Genomic DNA, 21,880 nt, shown 5'->3' on the forward strand with positions numbered 1-21,880 from the left:
AGGCATGTAATCAGAGTTCCTCCTGGAGGCCTTTCTTTGAGGGTTTTACAGCCACATCTCTCAGAGAAGACCCTGGGCAGACCAAGAACTCGTTTGAGGCATTATAAGCAAGAAACTAGATATTTACATACACTGTATTTACTTTTTTTCACTGTCTGACTTAACTCTCATTAAATATTATGATGATGATGTCATGGCCATGTAAGTGTTTGATTGGTTAATTTAAAACTTCTTATTTAAATGAAGGCATGCCTGTATTTTAAGGCAACACTTCACCTGCTTCCTTGTGTGACTTCATGGAAAAATCCAAATACTACCATGGAAGTATGAGGAAGAGAGCTGTGGACCTCCACAAATCTGGTTTATTTTTAGGTTCCATGTCCACATTCCTGAAGGTGCAACGTTCATTTGTCCAAACAAGCATACCCATATCTAAACAGCATGGGAATTTCCAGCCATCATAAAGAAGAAGAAGAAGAAGAAGAAGCCGTTACTCCAAAACCAAAAATAGAAGCTAGACTACAGCTGGGACAACTACTAGGACAAATACATAACGTTTTTGAGACGTGTTGTGGTCTGATGAATCTTAAATTGAAGTGTTTTGACTTAATGAACATCATTGTGTTAGGAGGGAAAAAAAGGAAGCATTCTAGTTTGAGACCCCATCCCAACTAACATCATGTTGTGGTGGCATTTAGCTTCAGAAGGGACTGGTACACCTCACATAATAGATGGCATCATGAAAAAATTATGAGGAACTACTGAAGTGAAATTTCCAGAATTTTACAGCTTGAAACAAATAGAGCTGCACAATTGCTACTCGCCATTGCAATATCAGTGTGTCCAATTTTGCCATTGAAATGAATATTACATTGAAAAGGGCAGCAATTCAAAATATATTTCAAGTGTCGGCTACCACACACTGCATACTGATATTATATGTGGCGCACTGGATGGACTTCATGAACACATCCAATGTATACCTTTAGTGGCTAATGTGCTAAAGCTCATTTTAAAGATTTACTAGTAGAGAAAGAAAAGTGTCAGGAAAATATTGGTTAATCTTAATCAATATTAAATATTTTCCTGATACCACAAAAGCGTCTTCGAAATGGACAATGACCCTAATCAGTCAGTCATTTTCTATACCGCTTCTTCTATAGTGGATCGCAGGGAAGCTGGTGCCTGTCTCCAGCTATCTCTGGGCGAGAGGCGGGGTACACCCTGGACAGGTCGCCAGTCCATCAGGGCAACACACAAACAACCAATTTAGAGAGACCAATTAACCTAACAGGCATGTCTTTGGTACCGTGGGAGGAAGCCAGAGAACCCACGCATACACGGGGAGAACATGTAAACTCCATGCAGAAAGACCCCCAGCCGGAAGTTGAACCCAGGACCTTCTTGCTGCAAGGCAACAGTGCTACTAACTGCGCCACCATGCAGCTCTGCCCTAATCATCCAGCTAAATTAGTTAAAAGTGGCTTAAAGACCACAAAATTATTGTTTTAGAGTGGCCGTCACAAAGCCCTCATCTCAAATTTGTGGGCAGAGCTCAACAATTGTGTGTGTAAGGCGACCAGCAAACTTGGATAAGTTACACCACTTCTGTCAGGAGAAAATGGCCAAAGTTCCAGGAAACTATGGTGAGAAGCTCGTAGAAGGATGCCCAAAACGTTTGACCCAAGTCGGACATTTTAGAAACTTCTGGATTTGAATAAAGTTAAAAAGAACATTTGTAGGAAATTCTGCTCCTCATTACTGTGACAGTAAGAGACATGCAATAGAGGTCATGAGCCTTTTGCTCAGCTGAGGTGGTACAGGAACCCTAGATTGCTTTAATATTAGCCTTCAGCTGGCCTGGATGGTTGGCTTTGGTGTCTCTCGTCTTCTTCTTGACAGCACACCGTAGATTCTCTATGGGGTTAAGGTAAGGCCATTTCATTGACCAATCAATCACTGTGAAAGCATAGTCATTTAACCAGGCATTTGTGCTTTTGGCAGGTTCCAAGTCCTCTGTTGAAAATATGAAGTGCTATAAAAATATGCATTTCCCTTTTTAAATCGAGTTGATGAAATGAATTAACGTCTTGATGATATCGTAATTTATTTTTGATGCGCTTGTGTTGCGGCATTTGGACTAAAAACTTGGAAGAACCACTGCTCTTAATTCTTATGTGCGACCCGATGCGATAGAGGGCGCTGTTGACTCCCACCGGATGCTCAAGTTTGTTGCCGGAAGTCAATCACAATTGGCAAGGGGAAACGCACCGTTTCGGCATTTGGGTTCAGTCGGGGCTTTCGATTCGGACAGAATTCAGGTAAATCCGTCTAAAAGTACTGCGAATAACGGAAAACATGGGGAAGAAAGGCAAGAAAGAGAAGAAGGTGAAAGGAGCGGATAAGACGGCCGCTAAAATGGAGAAAAAGGTTTCAAAGAGGTCCAAAAGAGAAGAGGTATCACTTTTTTTATCAAAACCGATTCTGTTTTTACTGGAAACCAGGACAGAAAATGATTTGAAAATATTTTCCTTTCCCTTTATTGTGCGTCCAGGAGGACCTGGAGGCTCTGATCGCTGAGTTCCAGAATCTGGACGCTAAAAAGACCCAGGTCACAGAGACCAGCTGTCCTCCTCCATCAGCGAGGTGAAACTCACTCTAAACTCTACCTGGTCCTCATAGCAGGACTTTTAATCATGCTAAATGAAAACAAACAGGATTGTAGGTTAAAGCATAAATCTGCAGAAGCACACAGGGACGTTATAAACAAAATAATTCCACAAACCAAGACACCAAACGACCCAAAGGAGACGTGTAACGATCAAATAAGCCATGAAACTCTGAATTCTTTCCAGGAAGGTTAGAAAACCTTTGGTCAGAAATGTTTTATTTGAATGTGTTGTTTTAGAGATGCATTGATCAGACCTTTACTGGCCAACACAGACATCTGTTTTTCTTTAAAGTCTGACCTTTTTAAATGATCTTTTTCTTTTGACTTTTTCCTTGTAGGAGTTGCCACAGTGAGTCATCTGTCTCCATCTAACTCTATCTTCTGCATCATTTCTCACAACCACAAGCTTTATGTACTCTTTGACTCCATTCATAAATCTCCTCTTTGGGCTTCCTCTACTCCTCCTGCCTGGCAGTTCCAGCCTCAGCATCCTTCTGCCAATGTAGTCACTATCCCTCCTCTTTATGTGTCCAAACCATCTCAGTCTGGCCTCTCTGACTTTATCTCCATCATATCTAACAGGAGCTGTCCCTCTGATGTTCTCATTCCTGATCCTATCCTTCCTCTTCACTTAGGGAACCTCAACATCTTCATCTCTGCTACCTCCAGCTCTGCCTCCTGTCTCTTCTTCTGTGCCACTGTCTCCAAACCAAACAACATCGCTGGTCTCACCACCGTCTTCTACACCTTTCATTCTCGCTGATACTCTTTTCTCACACAACACACTTGACACTTTTCTCCACCGACTCCAACCTGCTTGGGCACATTTCTTCACCTCTTTTCCACCCTTGTTGTTTGGGACTGTTGTTCTTAGGTAACCCTGTAACCTCACAGCTCCACTTGGGTCCCTCTCATTCAAACACATGTATTTCATCTTACTCCAGCTCCCCTTCATTCCTTTGCTTTCCAAGGCAAACCTCCATCTCTCTAGATTTTCATCCACCTGTTTCCTGCTCTCACCACAGATCACAATATCGGCTGCAAACAAACCAAAAATACATCACCAAAAACAGAAAACACAGATCTGCAACAGATGATGCAAAGCTGTTAATTGGAATTAATGAATCTTCTTTAGATAATTAGAAACATTAGCAACCATAATGTCAGTGTTTCTTCTGGAAGTCATAATTTATCATCACACCACTGTACCATCAGCTGTGTGTTTTAATGTGGGAAACAGGATTAAAACAGGATTAAATAGAGTTTTAACTGCTGGTGCATCAACCAGAATCAACAGATCATTAAGCCACAAATGTCTCAAGAATTTAGTTTTAGTGTTTTATTTATTTTTATCTGATCAATCATGGCTGCCTCTGATCTTCTGGTTCACCTGGATTTGTTTTAGGTTGAATGCGTCTTTGTCTGCACATCCTGAGAAAGATGAGCTCATCCTGTTTGGAGGAGAATTCTTCAACGGAAAAAAGGTAGAAAGTGATCCAGAGAAAATTCCTCAGTAGTTTTAAGTATGAAGAAACTAAAAAAAATGCTTTTCTGTCTCTTTTTATGGCAGACGTATCTCTACAATGATCTGTTTTTCTACAACATCAGAAAGAACAGCTGGGTTAAATCTGAGATACCCAACCCTCCTCCTCCACGCTGCTCCCACCAGGTAGCCCCTCTCCCAGCAGAACTCATGTACAAGCTAAACATTATGTCTATACTACTCAGAGATTACTACAAGTTTGGAAAAAATCTGTTTGAGCTTGAAAGTTTTCTCCAGCTCTTGATAAGTATGGAAAAATAAATATTTCTATTTTCAAATTCATCATTCAGTCATATAAGGATTTGCATAGAAACTTTGCTCCTTTCAGCCACAAGAGGGCAGGCTGCTGCAGCACAGATCAGGACAGAGTTCACTTGGTGTCAGTGTCATTACAGCAGACGCCTCATGCACTAAATCTAATTCAACCAGGATTCTGTCTTTCTTCCCCCTCCTCTCCTCTCCTGTGTTCCTCCCGTCAGGCGGTGGTGGTCCCACAGGGTGGAGGCCAGCTCTGGGTGTTTGGGGGAGAGTTTGCTTCTCCAAATGGGGAACAGTTCTACCACTACAAGGACCTCTGGGTGCTGCACCTGGCTACACACACATGGGAAAACATTAAGTACGTGCAGAAGAGGAGAGAAGCCATAAAAAAAGCACCAGTAATAAACAGGAATAATTGACTTGCGCAGCGACTATGTGCATTTAAGGAGCTGAAAGTGGTTAAAATGCTGTTTCATTAAAGCTGTTAATGAATCATTTTTATGTCAAAGAAATGCAATTGAGTAGTTAGTTCCTGCTGTGCTATGATGAACCTTTTGTTCTTTTCCAGAGCTCCTGGTGGTCCATCGGGGCGCAGCGGCCACCGAATGGTCCTTAGCAAGAGGCAGCTGCTGGTGTTTGGAGGTTTCCATGAAAGCACAAGGTAAACAGAAGGTCCCTGTTCAGTGATGATGATGGGGCTGATCTTTCTGGAAGGTGAACCCGGGAAACACTTTATCTTACAGGATTTCTGGGAGGTCACAAAATATCATTTATTTATCTCAGTTTTAGGCTTTAAAATTAAAAAAATGCTCAGTTTTTCCAGCCTAAGTCTTCGTATAGTATTGTGGTTCTGGCTAAGGGATTTTGGTTTTATTAAACCGTGAAAACCGTGGCACTGACCTTTTATAGTTTGTTTGGGGAGTTAGAATTAAATACGTCCTCATGTTATTCACTACCAGCTCATCCGTTACACGTCAGCTTTTAAGTTTCTAAATTAACTTTTCCCATTTTATTTATGCTGGAAATAAATTTACAAGAGTCTTTGACTTACTGAGAGTTGCAGGAAACCCAAACTCAAAGATATGACAGTAATCCTGTCGCCAGCATCATAGACAGTTCTGTGCAAAAGTCTTAAGTCAGTCCTTATTTCTTTATTTTTTTCTTCAAAGGAGCCAGACTGTGTTGTAACCTTTGAATGGGGGTCTGATCAACTGTCCTGGCTTCTTGAAGGTCTTTCAAAAAGCTTCTTTGACTTCTTTTTAGTCCATATTTGAGCATTTTCATAGGATTGTATTTGTTTCATAAGCTGCTTAGCTTAATACTCCCACACTTAGGTGACGAACAAGGTCTGCATGATATTAGGAAAGCAATAAACTGTGATCTTAATGTTGAATATTGTAATGGCGATTGATTTTCCACATCATCCTGTTCCTACCACTCTCCTTGAGCTTCAGCATGTTGGTCACTAAAATCTCAATCAGGTGTGGAGTCCAAGGCCAAATGTATAATTGGCACAATGCATGGCACTTAAAATATTATAGCAAACCAAATATTGTATTTAAGCAAACATTTGCAATTGCATTTTTTTGTTATTACAATGATGGTTATGATTCCATATATTTTGTAGCTCTGACGGTTCAGTCAGTGTTGATACAGAACAGGCAGCTTAAGAAAGAACCAGTTTTAAGTTGTATCTTTAGGCTCTTGGTTACCAGAAGCCTGCCATAAAGCGACAATCTGTCCCCATTTCTTTCATTGAATCTATGAAACATCCTGAAGATAATACCATTTGACAGACAGACAGACTGAAGGGACTTTAGCTCCAACCAGGCTTCCAAAGAGCTTTTATCTGAAAACTTGGAATACAGGTTCCAAAAGAATGATTTCTTCCTGTTATCTGCTTGAAGCTTTGCTCTCTCTCGCTCCCTTGCAGCCTAAAAGAACAACAGGCATGTCTGTTCCCTTTTTATAGCTCCTTGCACCTTGAATGGCTCTAAGACAAGACTGTTGATGTCAGTGCGCATTGGTAGTATGGTGCGTTCACTGATCCAAAAAAAAGATCAGATTTTTTAAAAACATGACAAACGTCTGATTCGTGTCACCAGCAGAGCGATTTCTTTGCACCTCTAGTTTTTGAGAGAACAAAAACAGATCCTAAGTTTGATCTTTTCTGTGTAGAAATCTTTAGCTCAGGTTCAATAATTACCATCCTCTTGTTGCAGGGATTTCATCTACTACAACGATATCTACGCTTTCTCCTTGGACACCTTCTCCTGGTCTCGCCTTGCTCCATCCAGCTTTGCCCCTTCGCCGCGCTCCGCCTGTCAGATGACCTCCACCCCAGACGGTGCAGGCGTCATCATCTACGGTGGATACTCTAAAGTGGTAGGTGTGTAATCTGTGATTTATTGTGGTTTTACTTTGTGTGACATCTAACGGTGTTACGTTGCTTAGAGGGTGAAGAAGGACGTGGAGAAGGGGACCATCCACTCCGACATGTTTCTCCTAAAACAGGATGGTAAAGATGGCCAAGGTACACTAATCCTCAGTTCAGACGAGATCATGTGGCTCCTGTCTCACCTGATGGACTTTGACCTAGACTGATTCTCTATCCTGCAGAAAAGTGGTCTTGGTCCAGACTGAGCCCGTCTGGGAGCAAGCCTCCTCCTCGCTCTGGTTTTTCTCTGGCAGTGGGACCAGCGGGGCGGGCGGTGCTGTTCGGGGGGGTTTGTGATGAGGAAGAGGAGGAGTTGCTGGAGGGAGACTTCTACAACGACCTCTACTTATACGATACGGCAAAGAACCGCTGGTTCCCCGGAGCTCTCAGGGTACACCCAACGCTGCTTCATCAGTTTGATCAGAATGGAACATTTTCCTGAAAGTTTCGGTTTATGTCAGACTCTGCACACGTTCGATTTTGCATAGCCTTGTTGTGCTTTATTGTTTCTGTCTCTCTTCAGGGAACCAAGTCAGAGAAGAAGAAGCGACGAAGGGGGAAGAAAGCTGGTGCAGAGGATGAGGGCGCTGAGACAAAGGAGGAGGAAGAGGAGGCAGTGGCTCGAGGACCGACTGAGGTCATCAAGGAGATCGTGACAGAGGATGGTACAGTGATGACTATCAAGGAGGTGATCCCTGGTGCTCAAGAGGAGGAGGAGGAGGATGAAGAAGAGGAGGAGGAGGAAGATGGTAACAAGTGACAGAGACAAGAAAAAGTGGTGTCTGAAACAGAATACATCAAAAGGATCAAACGCTTCATACTCTGAGTGTTTTTCAACAGATTCAGCCTCGGCCCCGATGGTGGAGCCCTGTCCGAGGTCCAGCGCCATGGCAACAGTGCGTCAGGGCAAGCTGTACCTGTACGGAGGGATGTTTGAGGTGGGAGACCGCCAGGTCACCCTAAGTGACTTCTACTGCCTAGACCTACACAAGATGGATCGCTGGGAGGTGCTGGTTGAAATGGACCCGAGTGAGTGAGCCAATCAGAGCGCACACAGACAGAAACACGCCTTCGCATCTGCCAGGGTGTGTGCTGGTTTCATCCCAGCTGAGGAGAAAAGGCTGTGAAGCTTCATGATGATTTATGATTTCTGTCTCCACAGAGACGCAGGAGTGGCTAGAAGAGTCTGAGTCAGAGGAGGAAGAGGAGGAGGTGGAGGAAGAAACCAAAGGAGCAGAAGGGGAGGAGGAGTCTGAGGACAGTGAGGATGATCAAGGCAAGGGATTACTCAGCATCTTTGATGTGTTCAGCAACAAGTGCAGACACTATTACCTGCTTTTTGTTGCTTTCTCCAGGGTTACACTTTTAACATATTTCTAAATCTATTCTATGTACAAATGCTTTGGCCTATATATCAAATGTAAATATTTGGGTTAAAGTCAAGTAAAAGTTTTTGTTTTCAGCAGGTAGGTCATGAAACTGTTGTACATTTACAGGATATTTCATGGTTTCTCTCACATTACAAACAAAACGTCCCTGCAGTCCAGGGTGTACCCCGCCTCTCGCCCATAGACTGCTGGAGATAGGCACCAGCTCTCCCGTGACCCACTATGGAATAAGCGGTAGAAAATGACTGACTGACTGAAATACATTGATTAAAATATATTGTTATATGTTACAAAATGTTCAGCAGTTCAAGTGGTGGGAATACTCGTATCATTCGCTGTATTTAGCAACCACATAAAAGTAGCATTAAGCTTCTTTTAAAAATTAAGCTTGATCTTTTTCTCCGCACCTTTAACCCCCGCTGTCTGTGTTTTTAGAAGAAGAAAAAGAAGAAGAGGAGCACCCCGTGGTGCAGGAGGGAGAGACGGTGACAGACTACCAGATCCGGACCGAGCAGTACTGGATAAAACTTGCACGTGCCAACATGGGCCCGAATGCCAAGGATAAGAAAGTAGCCAAGGTTGCTGTCGCCATGGCGAAAGTCTTCTATGAAGACCAGTAGTGGGACTCCCAGAACTGGAACTGCTTGTGTGTGTGTGTGTGTGTGTGTGTGTCTTTTACATTACTTACATTTACATTCAGTGTCAAGGAATATCAGCTGAACTTCAGAAACTGTAATAAAATTAGTTTCTAAGCAAAACATTTAAATGTCCACAGAATGCAGTGAACCACAGTTTTACTGTGCATGCATATTAGAAAACAGTAGGATTGATAATGCATTTAAGTTTGTTTTATGAAGACTTCTCTGAAAATGTTGACATTTTTGAAATAATTTTTATTAATGTTTCGAAGATTTAAAAATCAAAAATAATAAAAACTCATTTGTATTGTTAATGAGGCACATAGTTTCTACTTATTTGCAACTGAAAAGCATTGGCTGCACATTTTTAAAGATAGAAAATTGAAGACTTTAACTGTAAAAATATGCTTTATGCTGAAAGCCTTTTAATTCTCCACTTAATGAGACATGTTTAATATAAAAGTGGGGTTGGGTAGAGTAGTTTTGAGCAGTCAGTAGCGTCTTACCTGCAGTAGATGCGGAGTCAGAGTAATCTGGGAGAAGTTCTCATAGAGTTAGGCTAACAGCTACTCAGAGCAGGAACCAGTCAGTGTTAAAGTTCCATGTGACTGCAGTACAAGGAGAGGTTTCTTAGCCTGATCTGTTCATGCAGCCCGACCCCTGGTTGGTAAGTGCGATTCTTATGAGGTGCTGCAGCAGATGCTACGTTCACATGATTAGCCTTAAACGTGTGTTTCACGTGTGTGAAGGTTTTTATTTCGTTTTTTTTTTCTTTGACCAAATATTCCACATAATTCTTTAAATACGAGTTACATCAAAAATGTGTTGTGCTTTATCATTAACTTAGCATGCTATGGACTGTAGACTGTTGTTTTTTTGCTATTCCTCTGAGCATTGCACACTCTGACCTTGGGCTGATTTTGCCTGAGTGCCCAGGAAACAATGACACCGTCCTAAATGGTTTCTACTTGTGAATAATCTCTGACTTAAGATAGGAAATGACCTTTTAACCCTTCCCAGATTGATGTGCAGCAACGGCTACTTTTCTAAGGTCATTGGTGCTGTCTTTCCGCCCTGGTATTGTGTAATACACACCAGATTGTTCCAAAGCAGCAAACTAACGAAACTCTTGCCTTTATAAATTTGCTCATGCTGATGGTCATTCCCTCCTAAATCCTGTGGAAGCAGGAAGGGTTTTAGTTTTTCCACACATGGTTTAATAAATTATTCTCTACATTTAAGGTTTTAGATAATTTTATTGCTTAGTAAATATCTGATCACGTTCCGATACATAAAACCTTTAGAATTGAAGAAGCTGTACTTTTTTTGAACTATGACTGATTTCTTATATTTAAGTGGAAGCTGGACTCTTTCTCTCTTTCTCAGTAGTTCATTGGATTCAGATATCTGATTGCCTGGTGTGCCCCCAGCAGACTGCCTGTAGCAACACATTTCCTTCATCTGACTTTCATGTGTCTTCCAAAAGAGGAAAAACAAAGCCGCTGAATGCAGAAATCAAACGTCTGGAGGAATTCTAGGAAGAGGTGGAGAACTGGAGAAGTTGAGGAAGACGAAGTGAGGGATGAAGGGACGAGTGTACAGTGTGTCAGGAAAGACATCAGTCTCAGCATGAGCACCGGCCTATCCCTCAGTGCCCTATTTTATCCTCCGTCAGCATGCTGAACGAGGGATGAGAAGAGGCTGATGAATAATAGAGGAGAAGATGGATAAGAACGAGGCTGCCTTCCTCTCAGCTCCTCTGCCCGGCTTCTCCTGTGAACCTTTTTTTAAAACTCAACTGGAGGACAAAAAAAGACTTTCATAAATAAAGAGATTTTTAGGTGGCGTACTGCTGACATGGGTGCACGTAGCGTGGAGCCATCACAGATATGTCACTTATGAGTGAGTGTGGGACACAGAAACCTGTAGAATAGGAGGAGATGGATATTTCCAGCTTTTTAGACCAAAATAGACCAACTGGGAAATGAGTTTTATAGACATTCAAATTATTTTTGTCTTAAGTGTTTTGTATGTAGATAAAGCTGTCAGAAAATGAATTGTATGTTTAGGTGGGATGCTGTCTGTGGCTCTGATTGTGAGGTAGACGGCTCCACTTACCTTCCGGACTTATTGACCCCTCAGAGGAGCGCTCTTATTGATCACCTGGAGATGTCACTACTGTTCAAACAGAACCAGATGGTGAACAAACAGAGCTGCAGGATCACCTTCTCTGGGGCCTCAAATCCAGTTGTATTAAAAAAAATAAGAGTGTGTTTAGAAAACTGAAGCCCAGAATCCTGATAATGGATGAACACAGAACCTTCCAATCTGAATCAAAACACAAGAAAAATGATGAAATTCTTTAACAGTCAGTCAGTCATTTTCTACCGCTTATTCCATAAGTGGGTCACGGGGGAGCTGGTGCCTATCTCCAGCAGTCTACAGGCGAGAGGCAGGATACACCCTGGACAGGTCACCAGTCCATCACAGGGCAACACACAAACAACCATGCAATTTAGAGTGACCAATTAACCTAACAGGCATGAACACAGATTCAGCCAGATATTTCAGCCCAGGAGGATGGACTACCGGTCCACAGTGAAATCTAACAGGAGGTTTGATGTAACTCCACAGATAAATTAAGGTTCAGGGACTGAACTGGCCAGTGTATAACAGAAATGTTGGTCTGGAAGATGCTCTTTGCTTACTGGTGTGTTTGACCCAGACATCCTCGTCCTGACGACACTCCCCAGCTCGTTCTGGGGTATCCAAAGACATTCCCAGGCCAGAAGGGATAAATTGTCCTCCCAACAAGTTCTGGGTCTTTCATGGGGTTTCTTTCAGGTGGAACATAACCCGGAAGGGAGGCACTCAGGAGGCATCCATCTCAACTCACTCCTTTGTTGGCAGAGAAGCAGCAGCTTTACTTCAGCCTCCACGAGTTGAGCTCCTCACTCTATCTTTAAGGCTCAGTCTGGCCACCCTACCAGAGGAAGCTCATGCTGACTGCTTGTATGCTGGATCTTGTTCTTTGGATCCATATGTCATGACTGTAGGTGAGAATCGGACCGTAGATAAACCAGTAAATTAAGAGCTCCATCCATGTTACTGCCGATGACACACCAACTGGTCCGCTCCATCCTACAATCACTCTTGAACAAGACACCAACATCAACACATATGAAAAACATCCCTGTATCATCAAGCCTGCTCACCATACGTAACAGTGTATCGTGCTATGAACTGTAACAAATTGTCTTGCTTTCATCAGACCATTAGGCTCCATTAGGCCAGTCACTGTGTCCTTTGGCAAAGTGTAGCTTCTTCAGCTTACATCATTTTTTTTCACTATTGGAATTTTGAGGAACTTCTTGTTGATACTTTGGCTTCACATTGGAATCTTCTTATGTTCTCACAGGTAACTGTAGACCTTCTTTGATCAGCCTGGATCATTGGCTGAGTTTAGCTGACAGTTCATTGATCCTTTTCTGTAGTAGATAGTTCTGTTTTCTGTCAGGTATTTCTGGTTTTGGTTTCCCCATTAAAGCATTTGGGATCATTTTGGCTGAGCAGACAGCTAAGAAAGGTTCCATCATCTGCGGGGAGCTAGCTTTGAAAAAAGCCAGTCAAGGTAGTTCAGGCATCTGATCAGGATGTCTCCTGAAAACACTTTTCTGGCCACATCCCACTAGAAGGAGACCCCTGGGAGGACCCAGAACTCCCTGGAGGGACTATAACTCCCTTCTGGCCCAGGGATGTGTTTGGATCCCACAAAATGAGCTGGAGAGTGTGGCTCAGTAAGAGGGATATCTGGGTTTCCCTCCTGGACCTGTTACCCTGCAAGATGTTCTCAGATATGTGGGAGGGAGGAAGGGAAGGAGGGAGAGAGGGACGGAGAGAGGGATTGAGGGAGGAACGAACAAACAAACAGCTCTCCAGCAGCAAGACTTAATGGTCAAAACCCAGAAAAGTTTCTTACATCGGTTTAAATAAAGTTTCATGACCGGACGGCAAAAGAGGGAAAATGCTCTTATACAGGAACCTTTGACCATCTGCAGTTTGGTCATTTGAACTGAAAGGATGGGATGTTTTCTTTTGTCACCAAGTTACACAAAAGCTCAGTGCATACGTTCTAAACCTGCCTTCATTTCTTTATATTTTGTGTCAAGCAAGTACAACTTTACTGTAATCTTGAAAGATTCTATAGGATGAGAAAAGGCCTGTCTCCTTTCCATCACTATATCAAGAAATAAGAGAGTACTCAAGACTTTTTAACTACTGTGATCACAACAGGAGGAACTAAACACCCATAAAAACACCTCTGATGTAGATTTTCTGCTCCTTAACCCACTGTCTAATCCCTCCTTCTGACCTTAAATTTTTTAGTTCCTTCATCTCAAGCATGTTTTTCCATGTCTTTCTTTCTCCATCTCTCCTCCTTGCAGCTGTCCTGTTGGTCCCTGTTCTCCTGCTTCCTGTGTTTGGAGGAGCTAAGCCAATTCCAGGCCAGATTATAGTAATAGAATGACTGAGTTTTGGGGATTACAGCTGAGCTCTCTGAACAGACTGAGAGAGAAGGAGGCTGAAGGGAAGCAGAAAACAGAGGAGAGAATGGAGGAGAGATGGTTAATGAGATGACGTAAAAGAGAGATAGGGTTAGAGTGATTTCCTGACTCCAACAAAAGGATTATGACTAATGAAGTTAGCAAGACAAAGTTCTGCTCAAATCCTTGACATGATCCGCACAGAATAGCCACAGCTACCACAAACCGGTCTCTGCAACAAAAATTCGTCCACTTTAACCTTTTCATCCATGGCAGAGGATGGCAGTTTGATATTCTTTCAGGAGTTATATTTTTGTACAAATGTGGCATAAAATTAATAAACATGCTACCTGAGACACAGTCTGAGACGGAGCTCTTTGGGGATTTGGTCGGTTCTGACAATCAGAATATTTCTAGTTTAACAGTTTTACAGTTCTGTGTAAACGTCTAAAAACTTCCTTCATTTCTTTAGATTTTGTCTCCAAATACAGAAGCTGTTCTTTTCATTCATCTTTTAATTGTTCTCGTATTTCAAAGTTGCTCTTTGGACTTTTGATTGTTTTCGTCACTAACTGCAGTTAATTTATCTGACCGATTTTAGATGATTGTTTTTTTTTATTTATTTAGCTGTTAAATGTTGAGCCTTAATACAATACTTAGAGGTGTAACGGTACACAAAAATCTCAGTTCGGTACGTTTTCTGTTCTGTTCAACCAAGAAAAACTAATAAAAAGTGGCCACTATTCAACTGATTGGATGGATGGATGGATGGATGGATGGATGGATGGATAGATGGATGGATACATGGATGGGTACATGGATAGGTAATACAACAATAAAACCAATCCATGTTGTTTTGCAGTAATTTATATATAAGACTGTGCAGACATCTGACAATAAAAAAAGTTAAAATCATTTTGGAGTCATTTTTCCATTTAGACAATCCAGTGGATGAGATGTACATGAATGCACCATAAAAGTACCCCTCTGGTCGGTGGTACTCATGACAGTAAGTGTGTGTTCTCGCAGCTCATGGACATAGGTGGATATTTTTCCAGTATCTGTGATGTTTGCATTCACCTGGAGGTTTCAGGCGAGTTATTCAGTTAAGTTCAGAGCAAGCAATGCAGCCCATTGCTGCAAACAGCAGGTTAGTAGTAGCTGGGAATCCTTTCTGTTTTGTTTTGGTGTCACTTTTCAAATTTGCGGTACAGAACATTGCATTGCGCACATATGCATTCTGCCTGTGTTTAGATATAAAACCACTCTGTAGTTGTAGCTCATGTAAGAAGCGAACCGTCAGGGCTGTACCGGGTATTTTCAGTACCAATACATGTTACACCTCTATGCAAAAAATGCTTCTAAACTGAAGGGATGAACTGGTGTTGTGTCATTAGGTAGATTATTGCTACCAACTTGTCAAAATGAGTATTTGTTTCAACAGTTTTTGTTAAAACTACAAAGGGCATCAAGGCAAAAAGTTAACATCATAAAATAAGATGTTTGTTTTTGCTGCAACTCTCATGATTTGAGGCTGTTGCAGTTTTGGTTTTGGGTTTTTCTTTGATTCTGATTTTGTTCTCTACGTTTTGGGTCTCATTTCCTATGTTTTCCAGGTACGAGTCTTTTTTTTGTCATTAAATCCTTTTTACTCACCGCATCTCTGCCTGCTCGTCTGCATCCCGGGATCTGGAAACCATCACCTCCCTGACAGCAACAGGTGAATCTCAATTAGTTACAGTAAATAACTTGTTAAACCCTTTTGCATTTAGTGAGTTTTGGTTTTATAATTTGAAGTTTTTAGCCACATTTTTCTTTAAGATAAAATCAGATTCTCTTTAGACATCCAGAAATAAACTTATCATTGATGGTTTTATTTCACTCTTTTGTTGTACATTTTTATTTGATATTAACAATTACAAGTAAAAATCACCCAGCTATGTTTTTTTTAATCCTTATACGGTTGTTGGTGAAAGAATATGCAACCCTTACTTTCAGCATTTCAGTTTCAGATATTACTTACATTCTTTTTATCCCCCATTTTACTCAATCACTCCACACTATAATGAGATTTAGCAAGGATTTGGCTGACAGCGGTGGGAGAAATATGCCCACGCTTACTGACAAACCTTGGAAAGACCTTTTGAAGCCTACAGAGTTGTTGACCAAAATCACTTTACAAAATTGCAAGAAGGTTTGTGCGCTCTTAAGGCAGAATATGAAGAAATAAGAGGACAGTTTTGAACTTGAGCACGGCATCGTAATTACACAAAAGCCCACTACTTAAGCACTTAAACACCCTGGGAAAAAAAAACCACTGAAAGAAAAAAATTACAGCAGAATCAAGTGGGAGAGAAAATACAGCTCCTAAACTAAGTCGGCAAGGTGGAACCAAAATACTGGCAGTGAAACTCAAAGGATGAAAATTTCACACAGCTGTGAAGATTAAAAGAAGACCATTATCTGCAGCCATTCAGTCATAAGCTAGACGGGATTCAGTAGTTCTGCTCTTTTAAGCTGCTTAAGGCTGATTTGACCCGTTAAAGACTAAGACGCCCTCTAGACATAGATGCGCAAACACTTGTTGCATTAATGGATTGCAATGCCTTCAGCATCCCTGTAGTCGTATGTTATGTAACAAATGACATGATGGTCAGGTGGTGACTGAGAGGTGGCTGATCACATCATCCTCATTGAAAGGTCCAGAGATCAACTAAGAACTATGAAATTATTCAGAGGAGTGGACACAGTTGGCATCACACCTAATGTAATCCACATTTATTGTTAGGTACTAACTAATAGGTTAGTCCCTTTAAGGAACTCATGGCTTAATTTTGCTTTATGGTAAATCTAAAAGAAGAATCATGCAACTTAATGGGGGAGGCTGTGGCTTGGCCTCTGTTTCCAGTGATCATTGGGTGACAGATGGGCACACCCTGAATAGGTTGCTAGTCCATTACAGGGCAGCACAAAGACCCAGAGGACAAATAACCATGCACACACACTCCTACCATAGGACAAATAACAGTCATGTTTTTGGTCTGTGGGAGAAGAACCCTTGTGGAGAAGATGCAAAATCCATGCAGAAAGACCCCAAATCGCGATACTGCAAGGCAACAGTGCTAACATCTGTTCCACAATTGAGATGAATTTTTAAAGTAATTCATTCATCTTCTATACCGCTTATTCCATAGTGGGTCACGGGGAGGCTGCTGCCTATCTCCAGCAGTCTATGGGCGAGAGGAAGGGTACACCCTGGACAGGTTGCCAATCCACTGCAGGGCAATCGTTAAATTCAATAAAACTGTATTCACCCCAAAGAGAAATCAGATGGGTCCTCTCAATACTGCAAGATGCTCAGCTCCTGTGGTTGCAAAACAAGCCCACATCATCACACCTCCTTCGCTGTGCTTGACAAATGGTATGAATTGCTTGTGCTACTATGCTCAGTTTGGTCTCAAACAAGCCACATGTGTTCACCCTTCTTCCAATAGTCCTCTGATGATTGTTTTATGAAACATGGTTACTGAGGCCCCGTGGAATCTGAGATTGCACCTTCTGACCTTGGGAGGAATTTTCTTGGATGTTCACTCCTGTGAAAATTGGCAGCTGTTTTATGTATTTTCCACTTGCTACTAGTCTTTCTTTCTGTAAAATGATGGACTCCAAATAGTTTGAAAAATGACTTGCAACCCATCCATCCATCCATCCATTTTTCTATACCTGCTTTTTCCGTACAGGGTCCGGGGGAGCTGGTGCTGTCTCCGGCAGTTTATGGGCCCATCACAGGGCAACGCAAAGACACACACACACACACACACACACACACACACACACACACACACACACACACACACTCTTGTTTTGCTATATGTAGTGAGGACCATGTGTTGACTCCCATTGACTTCCATTGATTTTCAGTCATTTTCAACCCTTTCTATGCCCTAACCCTGACAATAACCCTAAACCTAACCATTACCAGTGCTTACCTAACCCTAACCTTAACCTAAACTCAATTCACACCTTAGTTCTAAACCTAACCGTAAGCAAAATAGGTCGTGAGGACCAGCAAAATGTCCTCACTTTGGTACAAACGGTCCTCATTTTGATGGTGAAATCGGGAAAATGGTTCTCACTGTGATGCCAAGACAGGAACACACACACACACACACATACACACACACACACACACACACACACACACACACACACACACCCATTCACACCTAAGGGGTATTTAGAGAAACTAAGTAACCTTGCAGTCATGTTTTTGGAATGTGGGAGGAAGCCAGAGTACCTGGAAAAAACCCACGCATACATGAGGAGAACCCCGGTCCGAGAGTTGATCCGAAGACCTTCTTGTTGCTACCAACTGTGCCACCATGCAGCCCTGCCTTGCAACCCTTCCCACACTCATAGGAAGCAACAATTATTTTTCTAAGATGTGCACTGATGCCTTTCCACCTCGGTATTGTGTTAGCACACAGTGGGACGCACCAGCCCAGCAAACAACCAAGACTTCTGCTTTAATAGAGGTGCCCAGTCTGATGATTATCAATTAAATTTGCTTTCCTCATAAATCTAGTGGAAGAAGCAAGGGTGTACTAAGTTCTTCTCACAACTTCTTATTCCAGTTTTGTTTTTCAAAAACGTGGAAATATAGGATCATTTTGTTAATTTCTGATATATAAAACCCAAGAGTGAAGTCAAGAATAAGGAGAATGAAAATAATGTGATTAGAGGCCATAATTACTAAGTACAAATCATACAAATGCATTCATTTACTTACTTTTTGCCATCAAATCAGGAGGTCAGGCAAAGGTAACAATATGTTACAAAGGAAAAAGATGTGTAAAAACATCTGAAGTCTGTTTCCATGATGATCCACAGGTTATGGAGGCACAAGGAACGTCTGTCTCTTTAAAAAGCTGGATTGTGCTATTAAACAGAGGAGGGGAGGGGGAGTTGGTGTTAGCTGCATTGGAACGGTCCTCTCTAATGAGCAGATTTTCTGAGCGAGAGACATCCACAGATAAAGCAAAGGGAGAGGGAGAGATAGAGAGATCCAGCAGTCAGAGGAGACCGTAGGAGCAGGACAGCAGGCAGGCTGTGCGTCAGCCGGTGCTCCATAGGGAAACATGGAGATAAGCAGGAGAGGACACAGGAGCGCAGAGTAACGGGATCATATAGATGGATGTTGTTTCATTAACAAACAGGCAACCTGAAGGCAACCCACGCAGAGGATAAACCACTTATGGACGCAGTGGATTAAAGACCTGCAGACAGACTGAGAGGCAGAGAGAGGGAGAGGGGAACCGAAAAGGAGAAATTGATCAGTTTACTTATTTATTTCCATTGACGGAGGGTGTGCACTTTCTGTGTGTGTGTGTGGCTGCAGAAAGTAGGAGACTATATTGCTGTTCTCCAGCACCACATGGAAAAAAAGCCTTCAGAGCTGAATATTTTTGTGTTTTCTCTCCCTCTCTCTCTGCATGGATGTGTTCCACCATTGTGCAGTAACACTCAATATGCATGTGTGAGGGCTGAGAATGAAAAGATAATGATGAGTCTGAAGTGAGTCACAGAGCCTGATTTTAAAATTCTCTGTTTTTTTGGTTGGATTGTTGGAAACAGGCTAAAAGAAAATTTGCTTTTTCTTTTCCTCAAATGTGCAAGCTTTTCTGGGGCCTTGTGTGGAGATCCGCAGGGCTGCCACTAGGGAAACTTCTCGCCTCTACACCCCAGAGAGGTAGAGGAATCATCAGGTAGGAGGTGGCAGAACAAGTGGGCCTGAGCGGCCAGCAGTAGAGAGTAGGAGGAAGAGTTTGTGTCGTAGACTGTGTAGGCCGGTGGAGCTGCCTGATGGTTGAAACTCTAGCTGAGAGAGGATAATGGCAGCTTTGGGCCAATTCTTCTCCTCTCCCACCTGCATCAGCTGCAAACAAACTGAGAGGTGCTAGCCAAAACTCTTTAGAGCCCGCCAGAAGAATGGTGTGATCAGTGTCCTGCGGTCTGTCCTACCTTGCTGGAAGACCCCTACACAACTTAGAGGGGCCACACTTCATCGTTCACCTCTTTTATTTTTCCTTCTGCCCCGAGCTCTTCATCTGTGTGGGAGACATCTCTTTTCCACTCCAGCCTCCTAACCCTCAACCTCACCAGCCTACAAACTCAGCTCAGTGGCTCTCTTCTAGCACCAACCTGTCCTTCTTTTTCCTCCCTCTCTTTTCTTTTTCTTTTCTTTTTCTTTTTGTCGAGGCTTCAAGGGAATTGCCAAGAGCTGTTTCATGCATGTCCACTGGCGGCAGGTTCAACTTTGATGATGGGGGGTCATACTGCGGCGGGTGGGAGGAGGGCAAGGCACATGGCTACGGGATCTGCACGGGGCCCAAGGGCCAGGGCGAGTACTGTGGCTCCTGGGCCCATGGCTTTGAGCTGTTGGGTGTTTACACTTGGCCAAGCGGGAATACCTACCAGGGCACCTGGGCTCAGGGGAAGAGACATGGTCTGGGTGTTGAGAACAAAGGTCGCTGGTTGTACAAAGGCGAATGGACTCATGGCTTTAAAGGGCGGTACGGTGTGCGGGAGAGCACGGGGACGAGCGGAAAGTACGAGGGAACGTGGAACAACGGGCTGCAGGATGGCTACGGAACGGAGACATATTCGGACGGAGGTAAGACTCGTAGGAGAGAAACGCAGACAGATGCATTGTGAGTGTTTTGAAACTCGGCATGTGAAGATGTGTGAAATGAGCTGTGACTGTCCATGTGAAATATCTGATAAGTGACTTCAGTAAAAAGTCCATCTTACTGTGGAGTGACTGGCAGATGCACAGTGGGAGGAATCTCTCCACAGGTCTTCTCGGGTCATCCTCGCTTCTTCTGCACCATAACACTCAGACTCACACACATTCATGCACAGCTTTTGCGACATGATATTAAAATCAACTTTAGTTTATTAAGTCTTTCTTCTAAACCCTAAACCTTAAGACTGGCTGCAGGAGAACACATGTTGCCCTCTGAGACCTTCGGTCCAGGCCGAACAGCCTTATGGGTCGAGAGAAAAAGGTTTGGGGGAAACATGATGACAACAATCTCTCTCTGACAAAAAACAGATTATGCCGAAGGAACGATCCTGGAAACAGATCAGTCATGTAAACTTCACGTAAATCATTCTTTATTTTGCTAATTTTGTTTCTTTTTAATAAAACTTTAAATTCCTCACTTTGAGGTACTTTGCCAAGTTTGGTCATTAACATTTATTCAAAAAGTTGCTACTTTCAGGCTTATTTCGTTCTCTCCTAGTCCGCTCTGCTGTCCACTCGACACTCATCATCTACACCCACCCACTGGGGTCTGCTAGGATTCTCTGTAGACGGTTGCGTGCAGCTCAGATTTTTGTGATATATGTGAAAATACAACTATCCTTCTAAGGGTGGTGCAAGACATGCTGCCTAATGAAAATATGCTGCAGATTAAGAAAACAGGTCACAAACAACAACAAAAAACAACAATGCTTGTTTTTGATGAGGTGTGGTAAGACGTAGTTGTTTTCCCCAATTTATCTCTAATTAGCCAGAAGGACACAAAACTGCATAAAATTATGTTAAGAAATTATTTAATTTAATTCAATTCAATTCACTTTTATGTATATAACACCAATTCACCACACATGTCGTCTCAAGGCACTTCACTAAAGTCAGGTACAAACATTCCAATTAATCCTAACCATTAAACAGTTCAGTCAGATTCAGTTATTTATTCAAATTGGATAAAAAGTTTTTCTATCTAAGGAAACCCAGCAGATTGCATCCAGTCAGTGACTTGCAGCATTCACTCCTCCTGGATGAGCATGTAGAGACAGTGGACAGTCACTGGCGTTGACTTTGCAACAATCCCTCATACTGAGCATGCATGTAGCGACAGTGGAGAGGAAAAACTCCCTTTTAACAGGAAGAAACCTCCAGCAGAACCAGAACCAGGCTCAGTGACCGACTGGGGGTTTGAGAGAACAGAGCAGAGACACAAAGAGAACAAATAAGCACTGATCCAGGAGTCCTTTCTATGGGAAGGAGAAGTAAATGTTAATGGATGTAGCTCATTTAGTCCTTTCATCTAGAAAGAAAGAACAGATAAACTCTGAGCCAGTTTTCAAGGTTAGAGTCTGAAAGAGAGAACATAGAGTTAGTCACAGTAGAAGCTCAGTCAATTTCCATGTCTAGGAGAGAGAAAGGGTTAAACACTGAAAGACAGGGCCAAGTGGATCATCTGAAGAGGGTGAGCATTAAGTTGTTGCCAGCAGAAGCTCGGACGATGCCCCCCTTCAGAAAGGTGTCATAGGTAAACACAGAGTCAGGCCAGGTGTAGCTTCTAGGAAGAGAAAAGAGAGAAAACATAAAGTT

At 42.5% G+C, this 21,880-nt stretch overlaps 2 protein-coding genes across 3 annotated transcripts in view; both read left to right on the forward strand.

The window, feature by feature from the left end:
• Positions 1-1,387: 1,387 nt before the first annotated feature.
• klhdc4 (kelch domain containing 4) lies at positions 1,388-9,249 on the forward strand. The gene is made up of 13 exons (XM_047382178.1): positions 1,388-2,457; positions 2,555-2,646; positions 4,077-4,155; positions 4,242-4,340; positions 4,694-4,830; positions 5,041-5,133; positions 6,695-6,857; positions 6,927-7,005; positions 7,092-7,300; positions 7,433-7,658; positions 7,750-7,938; positions 8,072-8,185; positions 8,733-9,249. The coding sequence occupies exons 1-13, from the start codon at positions 2,359-2,361 to the stop codon at positions 8,915-8,917; spliced, it is 1,764 nt and encodes a 587-aa protein (XP_047238134.1). The 5' UTR covers positions 1,388-2,358; the 3' UTR covers positions 8,918-9,249.
• A 9,294-nt stretch (positions 9,250-18,543) lies between these two features.
• jph3b (junctophilin 3b) overlaps positions 18,544-21,880 on the forward strand; it is a 73,759-nt gene continuing 70,422 nt past the window's right edge. For both annotated transcript variants that reach the window (XM_047353715.1, XM_047353723.1), the window contains exon 1: positions 18,544-20,152. In XM_047353715.1, the coding sequence (XP_047209671.1) occupies positions 19,771-20,152 (382 nt within the window). In that variant the 5' untranslated portion in view covers positions 18,544-19,770. The remainder of the gene's footprint in view (positions 20,153-21,880) is intronic.

The sequence above is a fragment of the Girardinichthys multiradiatus genome, chromosome 2 (genome assembly GCF_021462225.1).
Source record: "Girardinichthys multiradiatus isolate DD_20200921_A chromosome 2, DD_fGirMul_XY1, whole genome shotgun sequence".
NCBI classification, from domain to species: Eukaryota; Metazoa; Chordata; class Actinopteri; order Cyprinodontiformes; family Goodeidae; genus Girardinichthys; species Girardinichthys multiradiatus.

Bases quoted from the DNA above. Each gene is read 5' to 3' on its own strand.
- klhdc4 (XM_047382178.1), top strand. From the start codon at position 2,359: ATGGGGAAGAAAGGCAAGAAAGAGAAGAAGGTGAAAGGAGCGGATAAG. The intron at 2,647-4,076 runs GTGAAACTCACT...GATTTGTTTTAG, and splicing joins TGTCCTCCTCCATCAGCGAG to GTTGAATGCGTCTTTGTCTG. The intron at 7,659-7,749 runs GTAACAAGTGAC...GTTTTTCAACAG, and splicing joins AGAGGAGGAGGAGGAAGATG to ATTCAGCCTCGGCCCCGATG.